Source organism: Lathyrus oleraceus, chromosome 1, assembly GCF_024323335.1.
Source record: "Lathyrus oleraceus cultivar Zhongwan6 chromosome 1, CAAS_Psat_ZW6_1.0, whole genome shotgun sequence".
Taxonomy (NCBI): Eukaryota; Viridiplantae; Streptophyta; class Magnoliopsida; order Fabales; family Fabaceae; genus Lathyrus; species Lathyrus oleraceus.
The window spans coordinates 55,163,925-55,186,229 of NC_066579.1; the positions used below are offsets into that span (position 1 = coordinate 55,163,925).

The following is a 22,305-nucleotide window of genomic DNA, read 5'->3' on the forward strand; positions in this document are numbered from 1 at the left end:
TTAAAGCAAAGATTTTGGGTGAGCTCACTCTGTGAAAGATGTCATAGCTCACCTTCAGGGTTTGAATCTTATTTTCAACCTTGAAGATGATTATGATGCTCCTAATCTTCCTTCACTGATTTACCTTGGTTTACCATCCATCACATTGTTGGTGTAAGCCCTAGAGGCCAATACTTTTGGTACTTGTATCGAATTATTTATTAATAATAAAAAAAATTCTTTATTATGTTTGTTTAATAAAGTCGCTAGAATAGCTAGTTCGTTTAATGTATCAAGTGTGACTTAATCATGAGATCACATTAAACATAAGGACATTATTCTTAAAGTATCCATAGTCGAGCTTTATTGTGAAGTGGGATAATATTAAAGCATTAAGACTATTATGTATATAGACTGATGATCACATCTCATGGATCATGGATAAGGAGTTATCAAGTCTTAAACATAGGTATGAATATTAAGAGTAATATTTATACTGGATTTACCCGCTATGAGAATACTATATAGAATGTTATGCAAAGTATCATAAGTTATTCTCATGGTGATAATGGTGTATACCACCCTTCGACCTGAAACCACTATGGACCCTAGATGTAGAGTCGAGTGCCTTATTGTTGATCAAACATTGTCCGTAACTGGATGACCATAAATACAGTTGATGGGTACTCCACGAAGCATGCAAAGGGACATGAGTGACCTAGATGGAATTTGCCCATCCTGCGTAACAGGATAAATGTCTATGGGCCCAATATTGAACTTGACAAGGATGACACAATTTATGCCTTGTGTTCAATATAGACATAAGGGTAAAAGGGTAATTGTACACATAAGTATTATCACAAAAGGATTTGTCAGATCACATGACATTTTCGTGTCTTGGGTAGCAGTGATGTGTTGCTAGATACCGCTCACTATTTATTATGTTAAATACGTGATTTAATATAATTGTCAATGCCACGAAAACCTACAGGGTCACACACAAAAGGACGGATTGATGAGAGATAGAGTAACTAAGGAATACTGTAATGTACGGTGCACTTAAGTGAATTGTAGAACATCGTAAGGTACGGTGTACTTAAGTAGAATACGAAATATGGTAAGGTACCACGCACTTAAGTGATTTTGGCATATTATAAGATATGGGCCACATACACTTGAGTGGGCTTTTTAGCTTGCAGCACACCCAAGTGGTTCTATAAATAGAACCCTTGTGTAGAAGCATTTGTGCAGTTGCAATTTCGTTTCTCTCTCTCTCTTACTCAAAGCCTTCATTCGTAGCAGCTAGCACTGAGATTGAAGGAATCCGTTCGTGTGGAATGAGTAGAGGCGTTGTCATCGTTCAACATTCATGATCGCTCCATAGATCTGCATCAAAGGTTACAATCGCCACAAGAGGTAACGATTCTACCACTGATCATGCACATTCGTAAGGATCACTAAAGGAGAAATTTATAAATTTCGCTGCGTTTTGGATCGCTCTTCTCCTTCAGTGGTATCAGAGCCACTTACGAAACCATACATCTGATAGCTGTTTATTTTCTATATTAATACGATTAAAAGATAGAATGAATCAAAGAATAAACGAGTAATTAAATTTGGCATCATGTGTGTATGATTTGGATGATTGATGTTAACTATGCTTCGGAATCCGACATTAGTATGGTGAAGCAGCGATACATCGATCGTCCATAGGTTATGCAATTGAGATCGATCAAGTTATATATATGATATAAGTAATCTTGATGAAAAATACAGTATATATGATATACTGTTTCTGTTTCGTTTATTCAAACACTTAATGGTTGTTTTCCTTTGGGCGATCAATGGTCGTTTGCTTCTTGATCCGACATTAGTATGGTGAAGCAATGACGTGTTGATCAATCATACTGAATCAACAATCGAGGTGTGTTTGACGGTCTAAAATTGGTGCATTAGGGTTAATGACGGCACAAGGGTTGTGTTATCAAAGAGTTATGTGATTAGGGTTGTGACTGCGCAAGAGTTGTGCTTTAAAGTATCAAGTGTCGATTTCAAATGAATTGTTCATTAAAAATTTCGGCCAGGGGCACGGACCCCCGGCTAACTCTGCGTAGTATGATTGATCGCCGGAATTTAATTTGGTTTTAATTAATTAAAAGAATTAAAATTAATAATAATAATGTGTTTATTATTATTGTCTTGTGGTGATCGGTAATGGCCTTAGTTTTCCTTTATTTTATTTTGGGTTTTTTAAAATACGACCTGCGTGTCGTGCCTCTCTTTTAATCTCTTAATGTAACTTATTTTCTCATCTCACTCCCTCGTATGTAAAACGAGTTTCTTTTATGTAATGTAATGTTATGAAGAAAGATAAGAATTCAATATCAAAGGAGGACAACCTTGAAGATCTTGCTTGGAGAAGCTGAGATCGTTATTAGGTTAGCTTAGGTTCTCTCATTGGCTTGGGAGAACAATTGCGCTTGGGGCCATAACTGTTTCATTATGTATGTTGATGCATGTGAATATATGTTGATGCATGTGAGAGAAGATTTATATGATAAATAAGCCGGTGAGATCAGAATAATTGCAAACTCCTTCAAATTAAATATTAAGTTTACACTTTCCAAGTTTTAGCACTCATCAAGACTAGTATCGAATAATGTAGGTTTCGCCTACGCGAGGTGCATGTTCTATATTATTAAGGTGCGATGGGATAATTGTAATATCCAATTGCTAAAACAATGGATCAAACTTAACTAAACAAATTATAATAAGATTATATATGTTTAGAAGCAAGAGTTGGAAATGATCCATGTGATAGATTGGAATAAGGAGTTATTTACCCAACTAAAATATTCGAGAGTTGTATTAGATACAATTGGAAGGAGTTTCTACCTAAATAACCTAGTTTTGTGTAATCCGCCTACGCGGACTTAAAACAAAGTGAAATGTGGATCTCGACCCACTAGAAAATCTTCCAACGGGATTTTCCGAATCAAATGGTGAGGGTCATTTGTTTTGAGTAAAATAGTGGGAGCATATTTAATTAAAGGCCTAATTAAATATGTTATTGATACTTATATTTTCATTATTTTCATGTAGATTACCATGACAACAAACACCTCTAACAACATTTTGCGATCAATCCTTGACAAGGAAAAATTGTTTGGGAAAAATTTTCTGGATTGGCACCGAAATCTGAGCATTGTCCTCAAACATGATAGAAAGTTGTATGTCTTGGAGAAACCTGTTCCTGAAGAGGAACCTCCTAGTTCTGCACCTAAGGCAGAAAGAGATGCTTATAAGAAGCATGTCGATGATGCCAATGAAACTGCTTGTCTCATGCTAGCTACCATGAACTCAGAGTTGCAAAAGCAACATGAGAACATGGCAGCGTTCGATATGATCGAACACCTGAAGATGCTCTATTAAGAGCAAGCAAGGCATGAAAGGTTTGAAGTTTCAAAAGCCCTTTTTCAAGGCAAGTTAGCTGAGGGAGCCCCTGTAGATTCCCATGTGCTCAAGATGATTGGGTATGTGGAAAACCTTGAGAGGTTGGGTTTTCCCCTCAGAAAGGAACTTGCGACTGATTTGATCTTGCAATCGTTGCCAGATAGATTCAGTAAATTTGTCATAAATTTCAATATGAATGATATGGACAAATCTCTTCCTGAATTGCTAACCATGTTAAGAACTGCTGAGCAGAATCTGAAGTCAAAAGGAAAGTCCATTCTAATGATCGAAAATGGAAAGAGACATGACAAAAGACCCACCAAGCAGGGTGATAAAGGGAAAGGCAAGGAAGTTGCCAAACCCAAACCCACCGTTGCTGCTTTGAATCCTAGTGGAGGCATAGCAAAGGAAGGCACCTGCTTCCATTGCGGTAAGACCGGACACTGGAAGAGAAACTGCCCAAAGTACCTGGAAGATAAGAAGAATGGAGTAGAGACTTCAACTTCAGGTATTTTTGTTATTGAAATTAATTTATCTACTTCTGCATCATGGGTATTAGATACTGGATGCGGTTCTCACATCTGTTCCAATGTGCAGGGGCTAAAAAGGAGTAGAGATTTGGCAAAAGGTAAAGTTGACCTACGAGTTGGCAATGGAGCAAAGGTTGTTGCTTTAGTCGTAGGAGCTTATGTATTGACTTTACCTAGTGGTTTAATAGTTCAGTTAGAGAACTGTTATTATGTACCTGCAATTAGCAGGAATATCATTTCCGTTTCTTGTTTGGACAAGTTTGATTTTTCATTTATAATAAAGAACAATTGTTGCTCAATTTATTTGAATGATATATTCTATGCTACTGCACAAATGAATAATGAACTATATGTCCTTGATCTTGAAATTCCTATTTATAACATTAATACTAAAAGGATGAAACCTAATGAGTTAAATCCAACTTACCTTTGGCATTGTCGATTAGGCCACATAAATGAGAAACGCATTTCCAAACTCCATAAAGATGGACTCTTGGACTCTTTTGATTATGAATCATATGAGACATGTAAATCTTGTTTAATTGGAAAGATGACAAAGTCTCCATTCACAGGAAAAGGCGAAAGAGCTAATGATCTTTTGGCCCTCATACATACTGATGTATGTGTACCACGGAACATACCAGCCAAAGGAGGTTTTTAGTACTTCATCACATTTACTGATGATTTCAGTAGATATGGTTATGTGTATTTAATGAAACACAAATTAGTGTCCTTTGAAAAGTTCAAGGAATTCAAGAATGAAGTACAAAATCAACTAGGTAAGAATATTAAAACTCTTCGATCAGATCGAGGTGGTGAGTATTTAAGCCTAGAGTTGGATGACCATCTGAAAGAGTGTGGGATCTTATCCCAACTTACTCCTCCTGAAACACCCCAATGGAATAGTGTATCTGAGAGAAGAAATCGAACCATGTTAGACATGGTCTGATCCATGATGAGTCACGCCGATCTTCCAAACTCCTTTTGGGGACATGCACTATTGACAGCAGCTTGCACACTTAACCGTGTTCCATCCAAAAAGGTTGAGAAGACACCATATGAGATATGGAGTGGTAAGAAACCACATATGTCTTACATGAAGATTTGGGGTTGCGAAGTTTATGTGAAATGACAAATTTCAACTAAGCTTGAGCCCAAATCTGACAAATGCTTATTTGTGGGGTATCCTAAAGAAACAAGAGGGTATTACTTCTACAATCATTCTGAGGGCAAAGTGTTTGTCGCTCGAACTGGAGTTTTCCTAGAAAAGGATTTTATTTCCAAAGGAATTAGTGGGAGGAAAGTAGAGCTTGAAGAAATTCAAGAATCACAAAGCATTGATACACCTATGGAGAAATTAGAGCAGGAAACACAAGTAGTTGTGGAAGAGTAACCTGCTCAAGTAGAACAAGACCATCGTAGGTCAAGCAGGATACGTCACCTACCTGAGAGATACGGATATCTCATAACTGATCAAGGTGATGTATTACTCATGGATCAAGATGATCATGTGCCCTACCAAGAGGCTATAACTGGTCCCGAGTCTGAGAAGTGGCTAAAAGCCATTAAATCTGAAATGGATTCCATGTACACAAACCAAGTTTGGACCTTGGTAGAGCCTCCTGTAGGAGTTAACCCTATAGGATGCAAGTGGGTCTTCAAAAAGAAGACTGACATGGATGGTAAGGTACATACCTATAAGGCAGGATTGGTTACAAAAGGATATAAACAAATTCATGGGGTTGACTATGATGAAATCTTTTCACCAGTTGCAATGCTTAAATCTATTCGGATTTTACTTGTTATCGCTGCATATCATGATTATGAAATATGGTAGATGGATGTCAAAACTGCTTTCCTTAATGGGAATCTTCTTGAGGATGTGTACATGACACAACCTGAAGGATTTGACCTACCAGAAGAAGCCTAAAAGATATGTAAGTTACAGAGATCAATCTATGGATTGAAGCAAGCTTCCAGAAGTAAAGTCTTGGTTGGGGAAATGCTTTTCTATGAAGGACCTAGGTGAAGCAGCCTATATATTAGGAATCAGAATCTATAGAGATATCACAAAAACTGTTTGGCCTACGTCAAAGTACGTACATAGACAAAGTGCTGAGACGCTTTAATATGCATGATTCCAAGAAAGGATTCATACCTATGCAACATGGCATGTGTCTATAAAAAACACAATCCCCTTCAACTAAGGAAGAAAGGGATCGCATGAATAAGATTCCATATGCATCTGCAATAGGATCTATCATGTATGCCATGTTATGTACTCGACCAGATGTCTCGTATGCTTTAAGTGCAACGAGTAGGTACCAATTTGATCCTGGTGATGCTCATTGGGTAGCTGTCAAGAATATCCTTAAGTATTTGAGAAGGACTGAGGACTCATTCTTGATACAAGGAGTTCAGGAAGAGCTGGTTGTAATTGGATACACCGATGCTAGCTTCCAGACAGATAAGGATGACTTTAGATTGCAATCTGGTTATGTGTTTTGCTTAAACGGTGGCGTTGTGAGCTGGAAAAGTTCAAAGCAAGATATAGTTGCTGATTCTACAACCGAGGCCGAGTATATTGTTGCCTCAAGTGCAGCAAAGGAAGTTGTTTGGATCAAAAAGTTCATTAGTGAACTTGGCATAGTTCCTAGCATTATGGATCCCATTGGTCTCTATTGTGATAACAATGGTGCTATCGCACAAGCTAAGGAACCTAGATCTCACCAATTATCCAAACACATACTTAGGCGTTATCACCTCATTCAAGAGATAATAGATAGAGGAGATGTGAAAATATGCAGAGTACCTACACTTGACAATATTATTGACCCACTGACAAAGCCTTTTGCGCAGCAGAAACATGATGGTCATACTAGATCTTTGGGCATTAGGGGTATGCCTGATTGGCTCTAGTGCTAGTGGGAGATTGTTGGTGTAAGCCCTAGAGGCCAATACTTTTGGTACTTGTATCAAATTATTTATTAATAATAAAAGGCTTTTTCTTTATTATGTTTGTTTAATAAAGTCCCTAGAATAGCTAGTCCGTTTAATGTATCAAGTGTGACTTAATCATGAGATCACATTAAACATAAGGACACTATTCTTAAAGTATCCATAGTCGAGCTTTATTGTGAAGTGGGATAATATTAAAGCATTAAGACTATTATGTATATAGACTGATGATCATATCTCATGGATCATAGATAAGGAGTTATCAAGTCTTAAACATAGGTATGAATATTAAGAGTAATATTTATACTGGATTGACTCGCTATGAGAATAATATATAGAATGTTATACAAAGTGTCATAAGTTATTCTCATGGTGATAATGGTGTATACCACTCTTCGACCTGAAACCACTATGGACCCTAGATGTAGAGTCGAGTGCCTTATTGCTGATCAAACATTGTCTGTAACTGGATGACCATAAAGACAGTTGATGGGTACTCCACAAAGCATGCTAAGGGACATGAGTGACCTAGATGGAATTTGCCCATCCTGCGTAACAGGATAAATGTCTATGGATCCAATATTGAACTGGACAAAGATGACACGGTTTATGCCTTGTGTTCAATATAGACATAAGGGCAAAAGGGTAATTATACACATAAGTATTATCACAAAAGGATTTGTCAGATCACATGACATTGTCATGTCTTGGGTAGCAGTGATGTGTTGCTAGATACCGCTCACTGTTTATCATGTTAAATATGTGATTTAATATAATTGTCAATGCCACGAAAACCTACAGGGTCACACACAAAAGGACAGATTGATGAGAGATAGAGTAACTAAGGAATACCGTAATGTACAATGCACTTAAGTGAATTGTAGAACATCGTAAGGTACGGTGTACTTAAGTAGAATACAAAATATGGTAAGGTACCACGCGCTTAAGTGATTTTGGCATATTATAAGATATGGGCCACATACACTTGAGTGGGTTTTTTAGCTTGCAGCCCACACAAGTGGTTCTATAAATAGAACCCTTGTGTAGAAGCATTTGTACAGTTGTAATTTCGTTTCTCTCTCTCTCTCTCACTCAAAGCCTTCATTCGTAGCAGCTAGCACTGAGATTGAAGGAATCCTTCGTGTGGACTGAGTAGAGGCGTTGTCATCGTACAACGTTTATGATCGCTCCGTAGATTTGCATCAAAGGTTACAATCGCCACAAGAAGTAACGATTCTATCACTGATCATGGTCATTCGTAAGGATCACTAAAGGAGAAATTTTTAAATTTCGTTGCATTTTGGATCGCTCTTCTCCTTCACACACGACATATCATCATTTGCATTTTATTTTGTTGTTTATCTATATACTGCTCAATATTATCTTCTGTTGTTTATGAATATTGCTTATGGTGAAAGTTGTTTAGTAATATATTTTGTGGTATCATTTTAGCCTTTTTTTTAGTATTTTGATCTTTTGTTCATTATCTTATATTCCATACGGTATCTTGTAAATTTTCTAAAGTTGTGTTTGTTGCTATCATACTTGTATGCAATTTTCGGGTGCTTAATTAGTTAGCTATTGTATCGCATTGTGCTTTGGCTTTTGATTATCGTGGTTATGTGTTTGTGTATTATATTGTTTCTTTTTTCTTTTTTCTTTTGGATATTTTTCAAAGGATGATAAGGTTTCGAGATATTAGCGATATATTTACACACATTAAGTGTTTAATTTAGGGGGAGCGTAAGAGCTCATAAGATATTATCTCAAGTCTCAAAATGTTGTACTACCATATGTTGTGTGTTGCTGATCTTTAAAACTGAATTTAATGATTTACATTTCTCTTTCAAATTCAAATAATTGTTTAAATCAAATAAATAAATAATATCTCTAAATTTTCCAAACATCAAAAAGCGTGAGACTGAAATTGCACTTATCGATATCACTTTTGTTTTGATGATTTGTCAATTTGTGTGAATATGCATTATTGATTTATTGCGTGTTTGTAATTTGTTTTAATTCATTTGTATTTGTTCACCTCGGCTATGTTTAGTATTTTAACTTTGAGATCCTCCTCATTCAACAAATTAGTAGTTAAAATCATGATAATAATCTCTTTTTTAGCCTAACAATTTGATTCAACTCAACGTATTGTTTGTAGCTTGAATCACAAGTTAGAATACTTCAATCAAGGCTATTGTAAAGCTTGATTTGAATCATACATATTGTGATTTGAATCATACTTTTCCTTGAAAGTTAGAATTTGACACTGGCTTATTTGATTTGAATCACGAGAGTGTGAGATTTGAATCACAACAATCTTTGAGTTGAATCAAAAGAATTGGGTGATTTGAATCATCGTGTTTAATTGTGAATCGAATCATAGCATAAAATTTTCTACTTTCCAACCTTTGATTCAAGTCATTATTTATTTCATCCAAATCAAAAACTCATGATTTTGACCAAAAAAATCTCATTATCTCTTGTTTTCCTTTTTGTGTCTACCCTCTAGCACCTTATTCCTCTTAAGTTATGTCTATCACCCCCCCCCCCCCTCACCCCCTTCACACACACACACACACACACACACACACACACACACACACACACACATATATTTTTTGTTACACAGTTTGTGTTTGATTGTTATTGAATAAAATAAAAGAGGAAAGTTGATCAATTATGAATTGAATTGATCAATCTCAGGATATTCACAAAGAATTAAAAAAATAATTTTTACAAAGAACCTTAAGATAAACCAAGTTTGTATTCTTCATTCACTAACACCTATCTCTTTGTTGATACTTTGTGGATGTTGTGAGAATTTGTTGTGTGTGTGTGTGAGATTCTTCAGATACTATTCATCATCTTCAATCTTTTATTAAAAACCATTATTATGGATCTCCAACTCTAAAGATTGAGTGTGAGAGGAATATTATTGGTATATTAAGGAATCTAATGTTTATTTTGTGAAGTTTTTGTTGCATGTATCAGGTGGAAGAATCGTTTCTTGGCCATGGATATTGATTGCATGTTATCCAGTAAGATAAGAGTTTCTTTATACTCCATCAAAGACTTTGGTGAAACCAAGTAAAGGTTGTCGCACAACAATGTTGTGAGTTGTCCAATCATTCTTAGCAAATGACAATCGCTCAGACAAATCTTCGTCAGATCTGAGTAAAGGGTGCTGCAGAATTGAAGCTTGGATTGGAGTAGGTTATTGTGGATATCAAGATTATTAGATCAAGATAATTAAGGATCTTGAGTGTTAGAAATTTAGTATTTGCATCAACCAAAGGAATTACCATTTGAGATATGTGTTGGCTAATGCAATATGGCTATTAATGTTCAGATTGATGGTATTTCATTGTATCAAAATATTTGTATATTAACTGTTGAAATAATTGAAGACGTGAGTATTTTCCCGGTGGTTTTAAAACCATCGAAGAGCGGAGTAGGGAAGCGATGACGAATTGTCAAACCACTATATATCTGTGTGTATTATTTTCTTTATCTCCCTATATCTCTTTAATTTTATGTAATGGTTGCATTCTTGCATCGTTTGTATGTCATCAAGATTAGATCTTGCTTATAGTGATTTATTTTGTAAACATAAGTCTATATTGCATCAAACATATTGAACTATATTTAATTCAATTACGATCAAAGTATTTATATGTTGAGGTTTTAAATTGATTTGGTTAAGCAACTTTATTTATCTTGGTTGGTTATGCATTTGAAAGAATCATTCTTCTAGTGATATCATTGTAATATTTTGGTTGTAAATCCTTTTAATGTGTTTCTAAGCTTCCATTTTTTTTCCACTTCTGCTCGTAAATCTCTCATTTTATTTCAAAAAGTTTTGAAATTGATTTTGTAAAGAGGATCGATCTATTCAACCCCCTCTGCTAGATTGTTTCTTATCCATATTCTCTCCCAACATATTCTTTACATTCTTTTATAGATGAAGATCCTTCATTTGATGTTAAATCTCAGAGGAATGTTCATCTACTGAGATTTTTCTTTCGAAGGAAACCATCGAAGTTGACTTATAAGCATTTATTGATGAAGTTACTGAGGATTCTTCTAGCTTTGTGCTCATAACTTCATCTTTAAGTTATTGAACCAATTTGTTCAACTTCTCTATGATTTCTCCCTTCGATTTTTCCTGAAAGTCATAAACATTTTCTTCTCTTGATTTAAGGATTAGATTAGATTTCTAATTCTAATTCTTAACTCTTAGATACTTGTTAATAACAAACTTTTAATATTATGTTCAACGTTTCTAAATTTAGAGAGACGCTTATGAATAAAACATTCAGCTTCTTTGCCTCTTGTGTTCTTTTGCCTTTGTTTGATACTTGGAGAAACTCCATATATCATTTCATGAGTATCCCACATTTTTTGGCGGATTTGCAATTGTGAAGATAAAAGAATTAATTATCATCTAAAGACATGACTAAGAAATTCTATATTTTCAAATTTTCTCTTTTCCTCTACGGTCCAAAGGAAATCGGGTTTATCTACCATTTCTCTATTTATGTGGTGAGTAGGGATAAACAGATAGTTAATTATCATTTTCTACAATTCAAGATCAAAACTTTGAATGAAGAATTTAAATCTAGATTTCTATAGTTCAAACATATCAACATTAAACAGTGGACGTGTGTTTAGGAAAAATCTCTTGTTAAAAATAGGGTTGTAAGTCATCCTCCTCCTGAGACCATTAGTTTTTAAACAAGAGTTAGACTCTGATTGTTGGGGAGTCCGGGGAAGGCGGGAGCACCAATGAGACTAATGCTCCAGGATCACAAGAGAGAGAGACCACATCTCAATCCAAAAACTTAAGGTGTTAGGTAAATGGATCCTCTCTCTTATAAATCCAATATTTCATCCATTCATAAGCAATGTGGGACTTTAATCACTCACACTTGCACCCAACATTCTCCCCCACAAATGTGAGTCCCCACATCATATAACAGGATCCGACACCAGATCCAGCTCCCGCTCCCCCACAAAGTCGAACCACGACTCTAATACCACTATTAGGGAGTACAAGAGAGTCGGGAGCAGCAATGAGATTAATGCTCCAGGACCACAATAGAGGGAGACACCACATCTCAACTCAAAACCTTAAGGTGTTAGGTAAATGTATTATCTCTCTTATAAATCCAACATTCCACCCTTTCATAAGATAATATGGGGCTTTAATCACTCACACATGTACTCAACACTAATGTCACTTGTTGAACATGTGACTCCACATACAAGAGATGAGGTGAATTATGGGGATTTTAAAAAAGATGGTTTAAAATAATAAAAAAATTCTAAATCAAAGTTTAAAAAAAAATTCAATAAAATATTTGGATGTGCAGCAGAAAATAAGAGTAAAGAAAATATGTGAAAAAATAAAGAGATAAGGGAAGAGAGACCGGCACCAGGAATTTGTAGAGGTTCGGTCTAAAGAATTGACCTACTCCTTTCTCAAGAATTAATCTTGAGAATTTTCAATAATTCTTATGAATTTTTAGAAAGTTGGGCTCACGAACTATCTTATACAAAAAAAATGAAGTTTTAGGTTTACTTCCAACCAAATAGTGAACCGTGGAATATGCCTAAAAAATACCCATCTAATATATATAATGACTCGGGTTCGATCGAATTTGAGCCTAAACACATAATCCAATCAAAATCGTAGGTTCACGACTGTGGCACAATTCCGACCATATATTATGATTTTTCGATTTTATCGGTTATTTGATTTTCAATTTTGACGGTTATTCGATTTAGATTGAATGGCTTGAACCATTTTTAACATATTATATATATTTTTTTCCAACTCTATTATTTATGCCATTATTAAAAAAATATATAAAATCTCTTTGAATCACAAAATAGATGGGTAGTTTTTTTCTTACTATATTGCAAATATGTAGTAGCCTGAAACAGATGAAGTTTGATAAGTTATATCAAATATTTGAGTCTTCAAAATATCTATCTTATTTTAATTGATTAACTAAGCCATATGCAACAAGTTAAAGCTGAAGTATGTAATTATGAACAAATCCAAGACTATAAATGTAAAATGAAATGCATTATAAATATGTAATGTAAGCGATATAATTGATTAAGAAAGATACAATTTAGGATGCCTACGCAATTATACATACAACTCTTCTAGTGAAAATCCTCCAAATGTCAATAAAAATAAGTTTCCATGCAAATATACAGTCTCAATTATTGACATCAACCATCTTTTACTAATATTAGCATAAATAATAGAAATGAGAAACAGCACAAACAGTTTAAAAAATTGTCAATTCATAGAAGTTGACGAAACAATACTTTTTACCAAGATGCAGCTTTAACATGTTCAGTTACTAGAGAGCAAGGACAATCTAACAAGCCCAAAATAATTTAGTTTGCAAACAATTAAGTCTTGATAAAACACATTTTCAGCTACAAAGATATGCTTTGAAATTCGCATCGTCATCCCTAAGAAGAATTGTCAGGAATAATTGTTTATTATAAAGACTCAAAACTATTTCCTCCGTCTTATAAAAAGTGTCTCATTTATATTTTTTTTCTTTGTTTTAGAATAATTACTCTTTTAGTATATCAATGCAGCATTTATTATTATCTTTTCACTATTATACCTCTATTTATTAACTTTTACTTTATCCAATCACTCTTTTAACTATAATTAATAAGGGCATTTTGATATTAATTTTATCATCAAAATTAATATATCCAATCATTTTCTTAAGAACCGTGAATTGTTCATATATGATATTTTTTATAAGACGAAGGAAATAATATATTTAACTTATATATAAATATTATATATTTGCATGAGGTAAAAGTGCATATGTAATCTAGATTGTTTGACATTTATGTTCACAACTACTCTTTTTTATCATTAATTTAAGAAAAAAAATATTTTTTAGACTCATTGAAAAATCAATAAATACATTCATTTTTTAATGAATCTATTTCTTGTAATGAAAAAAAGAGAGAGAGAATCCCTCCATTTTTAAGTGTCATTTTTTAAATTTTTATACATATCAAGAAAACTAATCATTATTGTTATTCGCTCCGTCTCATAAAAAATGTTTTATTTGAACAATTCACGGTTTTTAAGAAAATGATTGGATGAGTTGGTTTTGATGATAAAACTAATATCATTTACTAGAATAGTCCTATTAATTATAGTTAAAAGGGTGATTGGATAAAGTGAAAGTTAATAAATAAGGGTATGATAGTGAAAAAATAATAATAAATACTGCATTGATATTGTAAAAGGAGAATTATTTTGAGACAGAGAAAAAGTATAAATAAGACACTTTTTATGAGACACATGAAGTACTTTTTAAACAATAATTCTTTTTTACCTATAATACTCTTAATTATTTATTACATTCATTTTACTTTTTCTCTCTGTAATAATTATCTATGAATAATTAAATTTTGCAAGTGACAATTTAAAAGAAACAATTTTTTTTAAAAATAATAACACTTATAAAGAAATCGATAGAATAATAGAAAGACAAGTATAAAATTTTACCATGTGTCATTAGAAGATGTTTTTCCTTATATTTGTTTAAAGGATAATCTTAACTTGTGTCCCAATGACTCAAGTTAAAAAACCCACAAATAAAAAAAAGTTATTAAAAAAATAATAAAATCCTTAATTATAAATTTGTATTAAATTTATAACATAATTTTCAAGATTTTTTATTTTATTTATCTCTTAATTTGTACCCTTTCATTTGTGCCCTTAGGGCACAAGTTAGTACTCTGTTCCTTTATAAGTATCACTTTTTTGAAAAAAAATTGTTTCTTTTTAACTGTCACTTACAAAATTCAAAGTAATATTAATTGCATTTTTGTTAAAATTACTCTTAGGTAATTATTACAGAGAGAGATAAAAAATAAAATAAAAATGTAATAAATAATTAAGGATATTATAGATAAAAGAAGAATTACGGTTTGAAAAGTAATAATAATGATTAATTTGTCGGTACTTATAAAAAGTCAAAAAAATAAGAGGGAGTATTACCTTGTTTAAATCATGGTTCACAAATCAAGAATCACACGAGGATATCATACTCAAAAAGTAATAATTACTCCTTCCATTTTAAAATAAATCCATTTTAAAAAAAAGGATGTGTTTAAAATTTACATAGATTAAAAAAACAATAATATTATTATACTCCCTCCGTCTCATGAAGCGGGTTCAATTTGAACGATTCACGGTTCTTAAGAAAATGATTAATTATTTTGATTTTGATAATAAAACTAATATCATTTATTAAAATATCCCTATTAATTATAGTTAAAAGAGTAGTTGAATAATATGAAAGTTAATAAATAGGGATATAATAATGAAAAAATAATAATAAATACTGTATTGATATCGTAAAAGGAGAATTATTTTGAGACAAAAAAGATATAAATGAGACACTTTTATGAGACGGAATGAGTAGTATATTACACTTTTATTAAATTAATCTTATAAATATGTTAAAAATAATCCAAAGAATAATTATTAAATGATATAAAATAGAAAAATAATAATTATTTCTACATTAAAAAATGATAATAACAGTCATTAATTTTATTTATTAAAACAACAGTCATCTCGAGGCAGAGGGAATCTTGTAACAGAGGAAGTATATAACATTTGACATGTCGGTCTAACAAAAGATAAGAAGCTTGATCTACTTCTGTCAAATTTAAAACAACAAACAATCCTATCTACTTTAAACAACGTGATAAACAACAATGACCATTGCTTGTTTCTGCTTTTCTTTTCCATATAAGAGACTCATGATTGCCTTCTTTAGTGCAAAAATTACCAGCACTAAAATATATCCAAAACATTACGAAGTGTCCACATATCACATTACCTCTTGCCTAATCATGACCTTTGTGCCAAGAACATTATATGGTTGGTTTGTCCAGTGTTATCGGCGGTGGACCATGCGGAAAACAAAAAATCCGTCACCCTTCACAAATTAGCCATGGCTGTTGTCAAAAAATCCGCCACCATAATCTGCCTGGGCACTGCCATAGCCAATATTTGACAACATCGGGTTTCACATTGCAAGCCATTGTACTCCAGAATCTGGCCCTATTGAATATTCCCTTAAAGCTTATTAGAATTCACATGACCAAATTTTTATTCCAAACCATGCTGCACCCCTTCTCCACAACTCTATAAGGAACAGATCACAGAGCAGATCTTACCAACTGAAAGAGGCCACGGTAACAGACATCAGTGCCTCTCCACCAACAATAGGTAGGAAGGAACCAACCACCCAGGGTGTAAGCATCTGTCAGAAAGTGAAACAAAAGCGATTAATACGGAAAAACATTAAAATATATTTATTTTTCTCACCAGGTACAATACATAACTTTTGTAGCACCGACACCTTTGAAAAAAATGTGTCCGTGTCAGACACCTGCACCGACACTTGTGATTACGTTTAATGTATTCATTTTTTCAAATTATTACCGGTATCGTTGTGTTAGTGTCAGGGTCGTGTTCGGGGTGTCCGTGCTTCATAAAACAACTACCAGTCAAATATAGCACTACAATTTTTTTTTAAAGTATGCGGCTACAATTTAACACAACATCAAGGTTTTTGATGTCTTCCTCACAACAATACACAGCAATGTCAATGATCACAACAAGCCCGAACATGATTAAAAACCTTACTAGTTTGATACTTTTTTTTGCAAATGCAAAAAAGCAAATAATGTATAAAAAATGAACAATAAAGTACAACCATTAGCACAGAGAATGTTAATATTTTGTTAATATAGGATTCTCAACACTATGTTTCAAATTTAGTACAATGATACCTCTAATAATTGTGTAGAATGTGAATGTTATTGATGCAATGCAACCGTGAAATTAAAAAAAAAATTATAAAGATCAAATATATAAACAAAATAGAAAACATATGCAATGAAATCTCTCTCATCGTCCAGGAAAGTGTACATGCTAGTACAAAATAAATACATATATGGTAAACCAATAATAACAGACTTTTGAACATGAATTGCATGTATGGAGCATATAATTTCATAGAGCCGGGAGACTCATCTATTTCCACCCCCAAATCTTTAGTTACATAGAGCATCTCAAGTGATTGAATTTGGACACCAGAAAAATTTGAGAAAGAGTTCCATAGTCCAATCAAGTCCTATTTGTGGACATAACATACTGACAACCAATATTTGTCTACATATAAGAACATAACAAAAAACAAGTTCCCGAGAGGGAAACTACCATTCTATGTGCATAAAATCTTCAAACAATAAACCTATGAAATCCCAATAAACAGTACTACTGACTCTTCTTTCCAATCCTTGTTCATTTTTTTCATTATTAAAGAATTTTGAAGAGAATGATCCAAGAGCATCTTTCCAATCTTATGCTTTCATCTTCATAAGATTGATTGTCAAGAATGCAGCTCTCAAGGTCATTATATGTTATTATGATCCCTGAAACATTCAGTACTAAATTCATAAACACTATTTTCCAGCACTTGCTATGGTTAAATTTAGCATCATAACCAAGTTTTCATGAAGACAATAAATATCTAGCTGTAAATGTAAAAAAATGGAAGAATACATCATGTTTTCTATAAGGAGTCTATATATATATATATATGTGTGATCAAGAGTATTAATATACCAGAATCTTTAAAACAAGTAGTCTATAACTAATTTCTTCCCATCATGTTTTTCTTCTCTAGTTCTCTCAATAAAAGCTGTCCTGGATTATTATTCTAGCCGTAGTAAAGATTAGAACAATATGTGACAGGGTGGTTAGCATAATTAGACACCAAAAAGAAATCACGACAATACCTTTAGAATGGGAATTAGTGAAAAAGATGACAGATTCAAGAATGGTAAATCAAATCTTTCTAATTTAATACAACGGTTAAAAATTATAGCTAGCTATCACATACGAAAATAAGAACCTTCATCTGCTTCAACCAAAACTATAGTAAAGCTGATTTAGTATATAAAGTGAATTATACACTAAAAGTCAGTTTAAATTTAAAAAATTGACAGAATTCAAATCAATTTATTTAAAACAGATCGCTTACTTTTTATACCTTATTTTCAGAGAAAAAAAGTATCATTATTTTTACAAAACTTAAGTGATTGCAAACACTTTTGTAACTCTTAGTAAGGTATTATGTGACTAAGTCGTTTAAAAAGGCTTGCACATTGCCATGTGATTTCAACTTTCAAGGAAACTCGACAGGAAGTAAAATCTTATGGAGCAAGTAGAAAGTACTCAGATAATAGAGGAACAACTAACCATGATGAAATGTCGAGATGGAAAGGCATAAACTGCACTCCAGGACCGGCTATCTTAATCTGAACTGTTGCTTTCCTTCCATTGGAGATGCCGATGCTTTCATATCTCAGTGATCAACATGACTACGGTTTGCTTTGTCCGTGTCAATATTTCAAGTAGCAAATCTGTCGCCAAATTTACATTGTGAAGTAGAATCTTCAAGTTTGGAAGCATAAGCAAATGATAAAAGCTTTATACCAAATTCTGTGCTCATGTTATAAATTAATAGGTTCAAACCTCAAGTAATAGTTCAAAGCTTTCAGTATTTGAAGAAATTGTATTATTGGTAGTGATGATTGAACATGAGGAGTCCAACCTCAAGTCTTAACCTAGAGTAGGAGTCTCTACTCATATTTAACTTATTGATAACAACATCAAAACATCTTTTAAAAATGTGCTTACAATTGACTAACCTCATTAATTTATATAAGTTAATATAACGGTTCAACTGTTCTTCATAGACAGTTCCTGAGTACTTCTGTTTAATTTTACTTCCATTACTGAGCACTCAGTCATGGAAGGTGTTTAAATATTGCAGGCAAAGAAACTGAGAGCTGCAACTAAAATGCAAAGGAAAAGGGATGGAAGAGTAAAGAGAACAGGATTTTGATTATGACTGACTGATACAATAGCACTACCACTGACCATTTAATTCAGAAACAAGCCAAGGAATATAATGCATACATCCAATTAGAAACAATTCTCTTGATGCCAATGCTCTTGAATGTCTGTCTGAAAAAATTAGATTAGACAACTTGATCAGTTAGACAAAAAGTTTGGTCTAGTTTAGAAATCCGACACATAACGCATAAGAAATTGGCTTTTACTTAAAGCATCATTTGGGGTTTTACAAAAGCTAGACCAATCATATAGCTGTCAGACTGAATTCCTTGGCTGCTTTCACAATCATATAATACAATAGAAGAAAGCCGTTAAATAGAACTCGTGCAAATGAAGTTCATAAGAAAAAAATTCATTATAATTACAAATTTGGGTGTCTACAGACAAACTTGTTTCAGAGACCCCAACTACCAAAACAATTTTCTTTTATATTATAACGTAACCAGCGCCTCAACACAAAGGGTGAGGCCAACAATTATGGAGGACTATGAGGAAATTTATATTATAACTTTTATATACAAGTGGTAGGAGGACAATCATATTGAAGCTACAAACTAATAAATCTGGAAATTTATCAAACTTTACAATTGGAAAGGACCAGACTCAAGAACATGTGAACAAAATTGTTGTGATCTCAAGACATCAGAATAGCAAAATCTGCAATAAAAAAGAGAAATCGTGAAGACGGGATGATGCTCACCACTAGATAAAGCAAAAAAACTTTAAAAAACAGTCCATAGTAACTTTTTGCAGCTCTAAGTTTATCTGACCTGAGGATCTCAAGTAACACCCCTCACTAGACGCTAACATCAAAAGAGGCGAGTATCCAAACTGCGTGAAAACTGAAAAGAATATTATGATCAGGACCCCAATGATAAAAAGTGGTCAAATTAAAGCATGAATGGTCCTGCAGACGGAGAATGAATTGATGTCCATATTTGATTATATTCTAAGGCGTAGGGATGAGGTATCGGCTTAACATCTGTTGAGAAATGTTATTATTATTATTATTATTATTATTATTATTATTATTATTATTATTATTATTATTATTATTATTATATTGTGGTGTTATTATTTATACCTGCCTATAACAGTAACAGTCAAACTAACTGAATATTAGCAGACTTAAAAAATCCCAACAGAGCTGATATTAACAGACCGTAGCTGCAATATGTCGAGACTAGAAAAAACAGAAGACAAGTGAGACCACTACTATTCTTTCAATAACAATATGAACTTAACAACATCTAACATTTATAAAAACTAAATTGAAAGTTAGCCTACTGTGTAGTACATCTTCATTTTTATGTGTGATGGTAAAAGGAAATAAAGATATTATGGTACTAGTCATGATAATTGAAATAACTTGATTTGTAACTAGATAGTAAATTACCTTGTTTTACTCTTATAATAGACCTCTAGCCATCATTTCACTTAGAAGTTTCTCTGCCATATCTATCTTGCCTTTTTCAAATAGAGCACGAATAACTATTTCATAAGTTACGGCATCCGGAATGCAACCATTTTCTTCCATTTTTGAAAGCAAGGCCAATACTTCATCAAACATGCCCTCTTTACAAAGGCCATTGATCATAACAGTATATGTCAAGACATCTAGATGATAACCTTTAATTAGAAGTATCCTGAAAACCTCTAGCGCATTCTTAAGTCTTCCCCCTTTGCACAATCCATCAATTAGCACTGTATATGTGTACACATCAGCCTCAATACCCCGATCCTTAATTACCGTAAATAATTCAATTGCCTTGTCAAGATTATGGTTTTTGCACAAAGCATCTATTAAGGAAGTGTATGTAATCACATTAGCTGGTTGACCTCTATCGCGCATCTCATCAATAAGATCCAAAACATCTGAGATTCTTCCAGATTTGCAAAATCCATAAATAAGAGAATTGTACGTCACCGTATTAGGAATCATATTTCGGGAATGCATTTCTGTAAACATCTTCACAGCATCATCCACCATTTTATGCTTACATAATCCATCAATCATAATATTATAACTATGAAGATTAGGAGTCACTCCCCATCTTGCCATAGTGTCGAATACATCTTTGGCCTTGTTGACTTCATTGACTAGAAAATACCCATCCATTAAAGAGCTATAAGTAACAACATTAGGTTTCACTCCATTCTTTATCATCACACCCAACACATTTGTAGCTTTCTTCACCTCTCTTTCCTTACATAAACCATCAATCAATATATTAAACGTATAAACATCCGGGTTGATATTTTTCAATATCATTTCGTTGAACAAACCAATAGCATCTTTCAGCCGACCCACAATACAAAAGCCATAAATTAGAGTACTATAAGTGACAACATTAGGAAAAATATTCTTTTCAACCATTTCAGAATATAACTCATATGCATCAAATACAAGCATATTTTTGCATAGACTATCAATGAGTGTGGTGTACATTACCACGCTAGGCCTAACCAATTGCTCTTCAAGCATTCTAAGCAACATCAACGCAGCTTTTGTTTCACCTTCTTTACATAATCCGTCAATCAAAGTCCCATAGCTAAACTCATTCAACTGAAATCCCTTTGCTATAACATCATCACAAAAGTGCAAAGCTTTCTTTACCTCTCCATTAAGACAAAGACCTTTCATAAGTGTAGTCAAGGTTACAGTATTTGGTTGATAACCTAGCTTGAGAATTTTCGCCAATACAGAAAATGCAAAATTGAGTTGACGAAGGTGGCAGAAACAATTAATCAAGATGCTTAAAGTAACAATGTTAGGTTGAATTCCTCTGAGTTCCATTTGTTGTGAAAATGAAATAGCAGTGTGGATATGATTCATTTTAACAAGGGAAGATAGAATCTTACCGAATTCGAAGATGGGTGGAGTAGGGTTGATGTAGAGAATGCGATTGAAAGAGGAAATGGCGTCGTCGACATTGGGAATGAACGAAGGTAGAGGCTGAGAGTATAATCGAAGAAGGAAAGTGGAGATTGGAAGAAAATTGAGAGCGGGAACTGAGAGAGCGTGCCTTAACCTGGATACAGAAACTGACATTGTTGTGTTTGTGTTTTGGCCGCAATGAAAAAGGTTTTAGCTTCAGTGTACCCCAAAGTCTTGTACTGCACGAACGAGACTTGGGGTTTTTTTTCACTTTGGAGTAATTGATTCATCTTATTAATAATCTTTTTTATTTCACGATTTTCTTGTTTAGTTTTTTAGAAAAAGTTTCTAATAAACAAAAAATAGTTGAATAATTTAAAATAATAATTTGTTTTATTTTGTTAATGAGTCACGATATAATATCTCTTAACTTAATTTTATGTTTTATTTTAATTATTTATCTAATAAATATTATATTTTAATTTTTTAAAGATTATTTTGTTACC

The 22,305-nt window shown here is 33.2% G+C and overlaps 1 protein-coding gene across 17 annotated transcripts; it reads right to left on the reverse strand.

Moving 5' to 3' along the window:
- Nucleotides 1-15,508: 15,508 nt before the first annotated feature.
- LOC127105736 (putative pentatricopeptide repeat-containing protein At1g12700, mitochondrial) lies at nucleotides 15,509-22,059 on the reverse strand. 17 transcript variants are annotated; one of them, XM_051043309.1, is made up of 6 exons: nucleotides 20,318-22,059; nucleotides 19,692-19,763; nucleotides 19,128-19,578; nucleotides 18,946-19,032; nucleotides 18,262-18,425; nucleotides 15,509-16,255 (listed from the first exon to the last, which is right to left on the reverse strand). In XM_051043309.1, the coding sequence occupies exon 1, from the start codon at nucleotides 21,971-21,973 to the stop codon at nucleotides 20,330-20,332; it is 1,644 nt and encodes a 547-aa protein (XP_050899266.1). In that variant the 5' UTR covers nucleotides 21,974-22,059; the 3' UTR covers nucleotides 15,509-16,255; nucleotides 18,262-18,425; nucleotides 18,946-19,032; nucleotides 19,128-19,578; nucleotides 19,692-19,763; nucleotides 20,318-20,329. The 17 variants fall into 17 exon arrangements, with proteins under 17 accessions (XP_050899266.1, XP_050899940.1, XP_050899637.1 ...); XM_051043983.1 differs by having other exon boundaries at nucleotides 18,262-19,578; nucleotides 20,318-21,600; nucleotides 21,784-22,059; XM_051043680.1 differs by lacking the exon at nucleotides 19,128-19,578 and having other exon boundaries at nucleotides 18,985-19,032.
- Between the last annotated feature and the right edge of the window lie 246 nt (nucleotides 22,060-22,305).

What these genes read in the sequence shown, in the direction of transcription:
- LOC127105736 (XM_051043362.1), bottom strand. Translation starts at nt 21,973, where the DNA reads ATGTCAGTTTCTGTATCCAGGTTAAGGCACGCTCTCTCAGTTCCCGCT.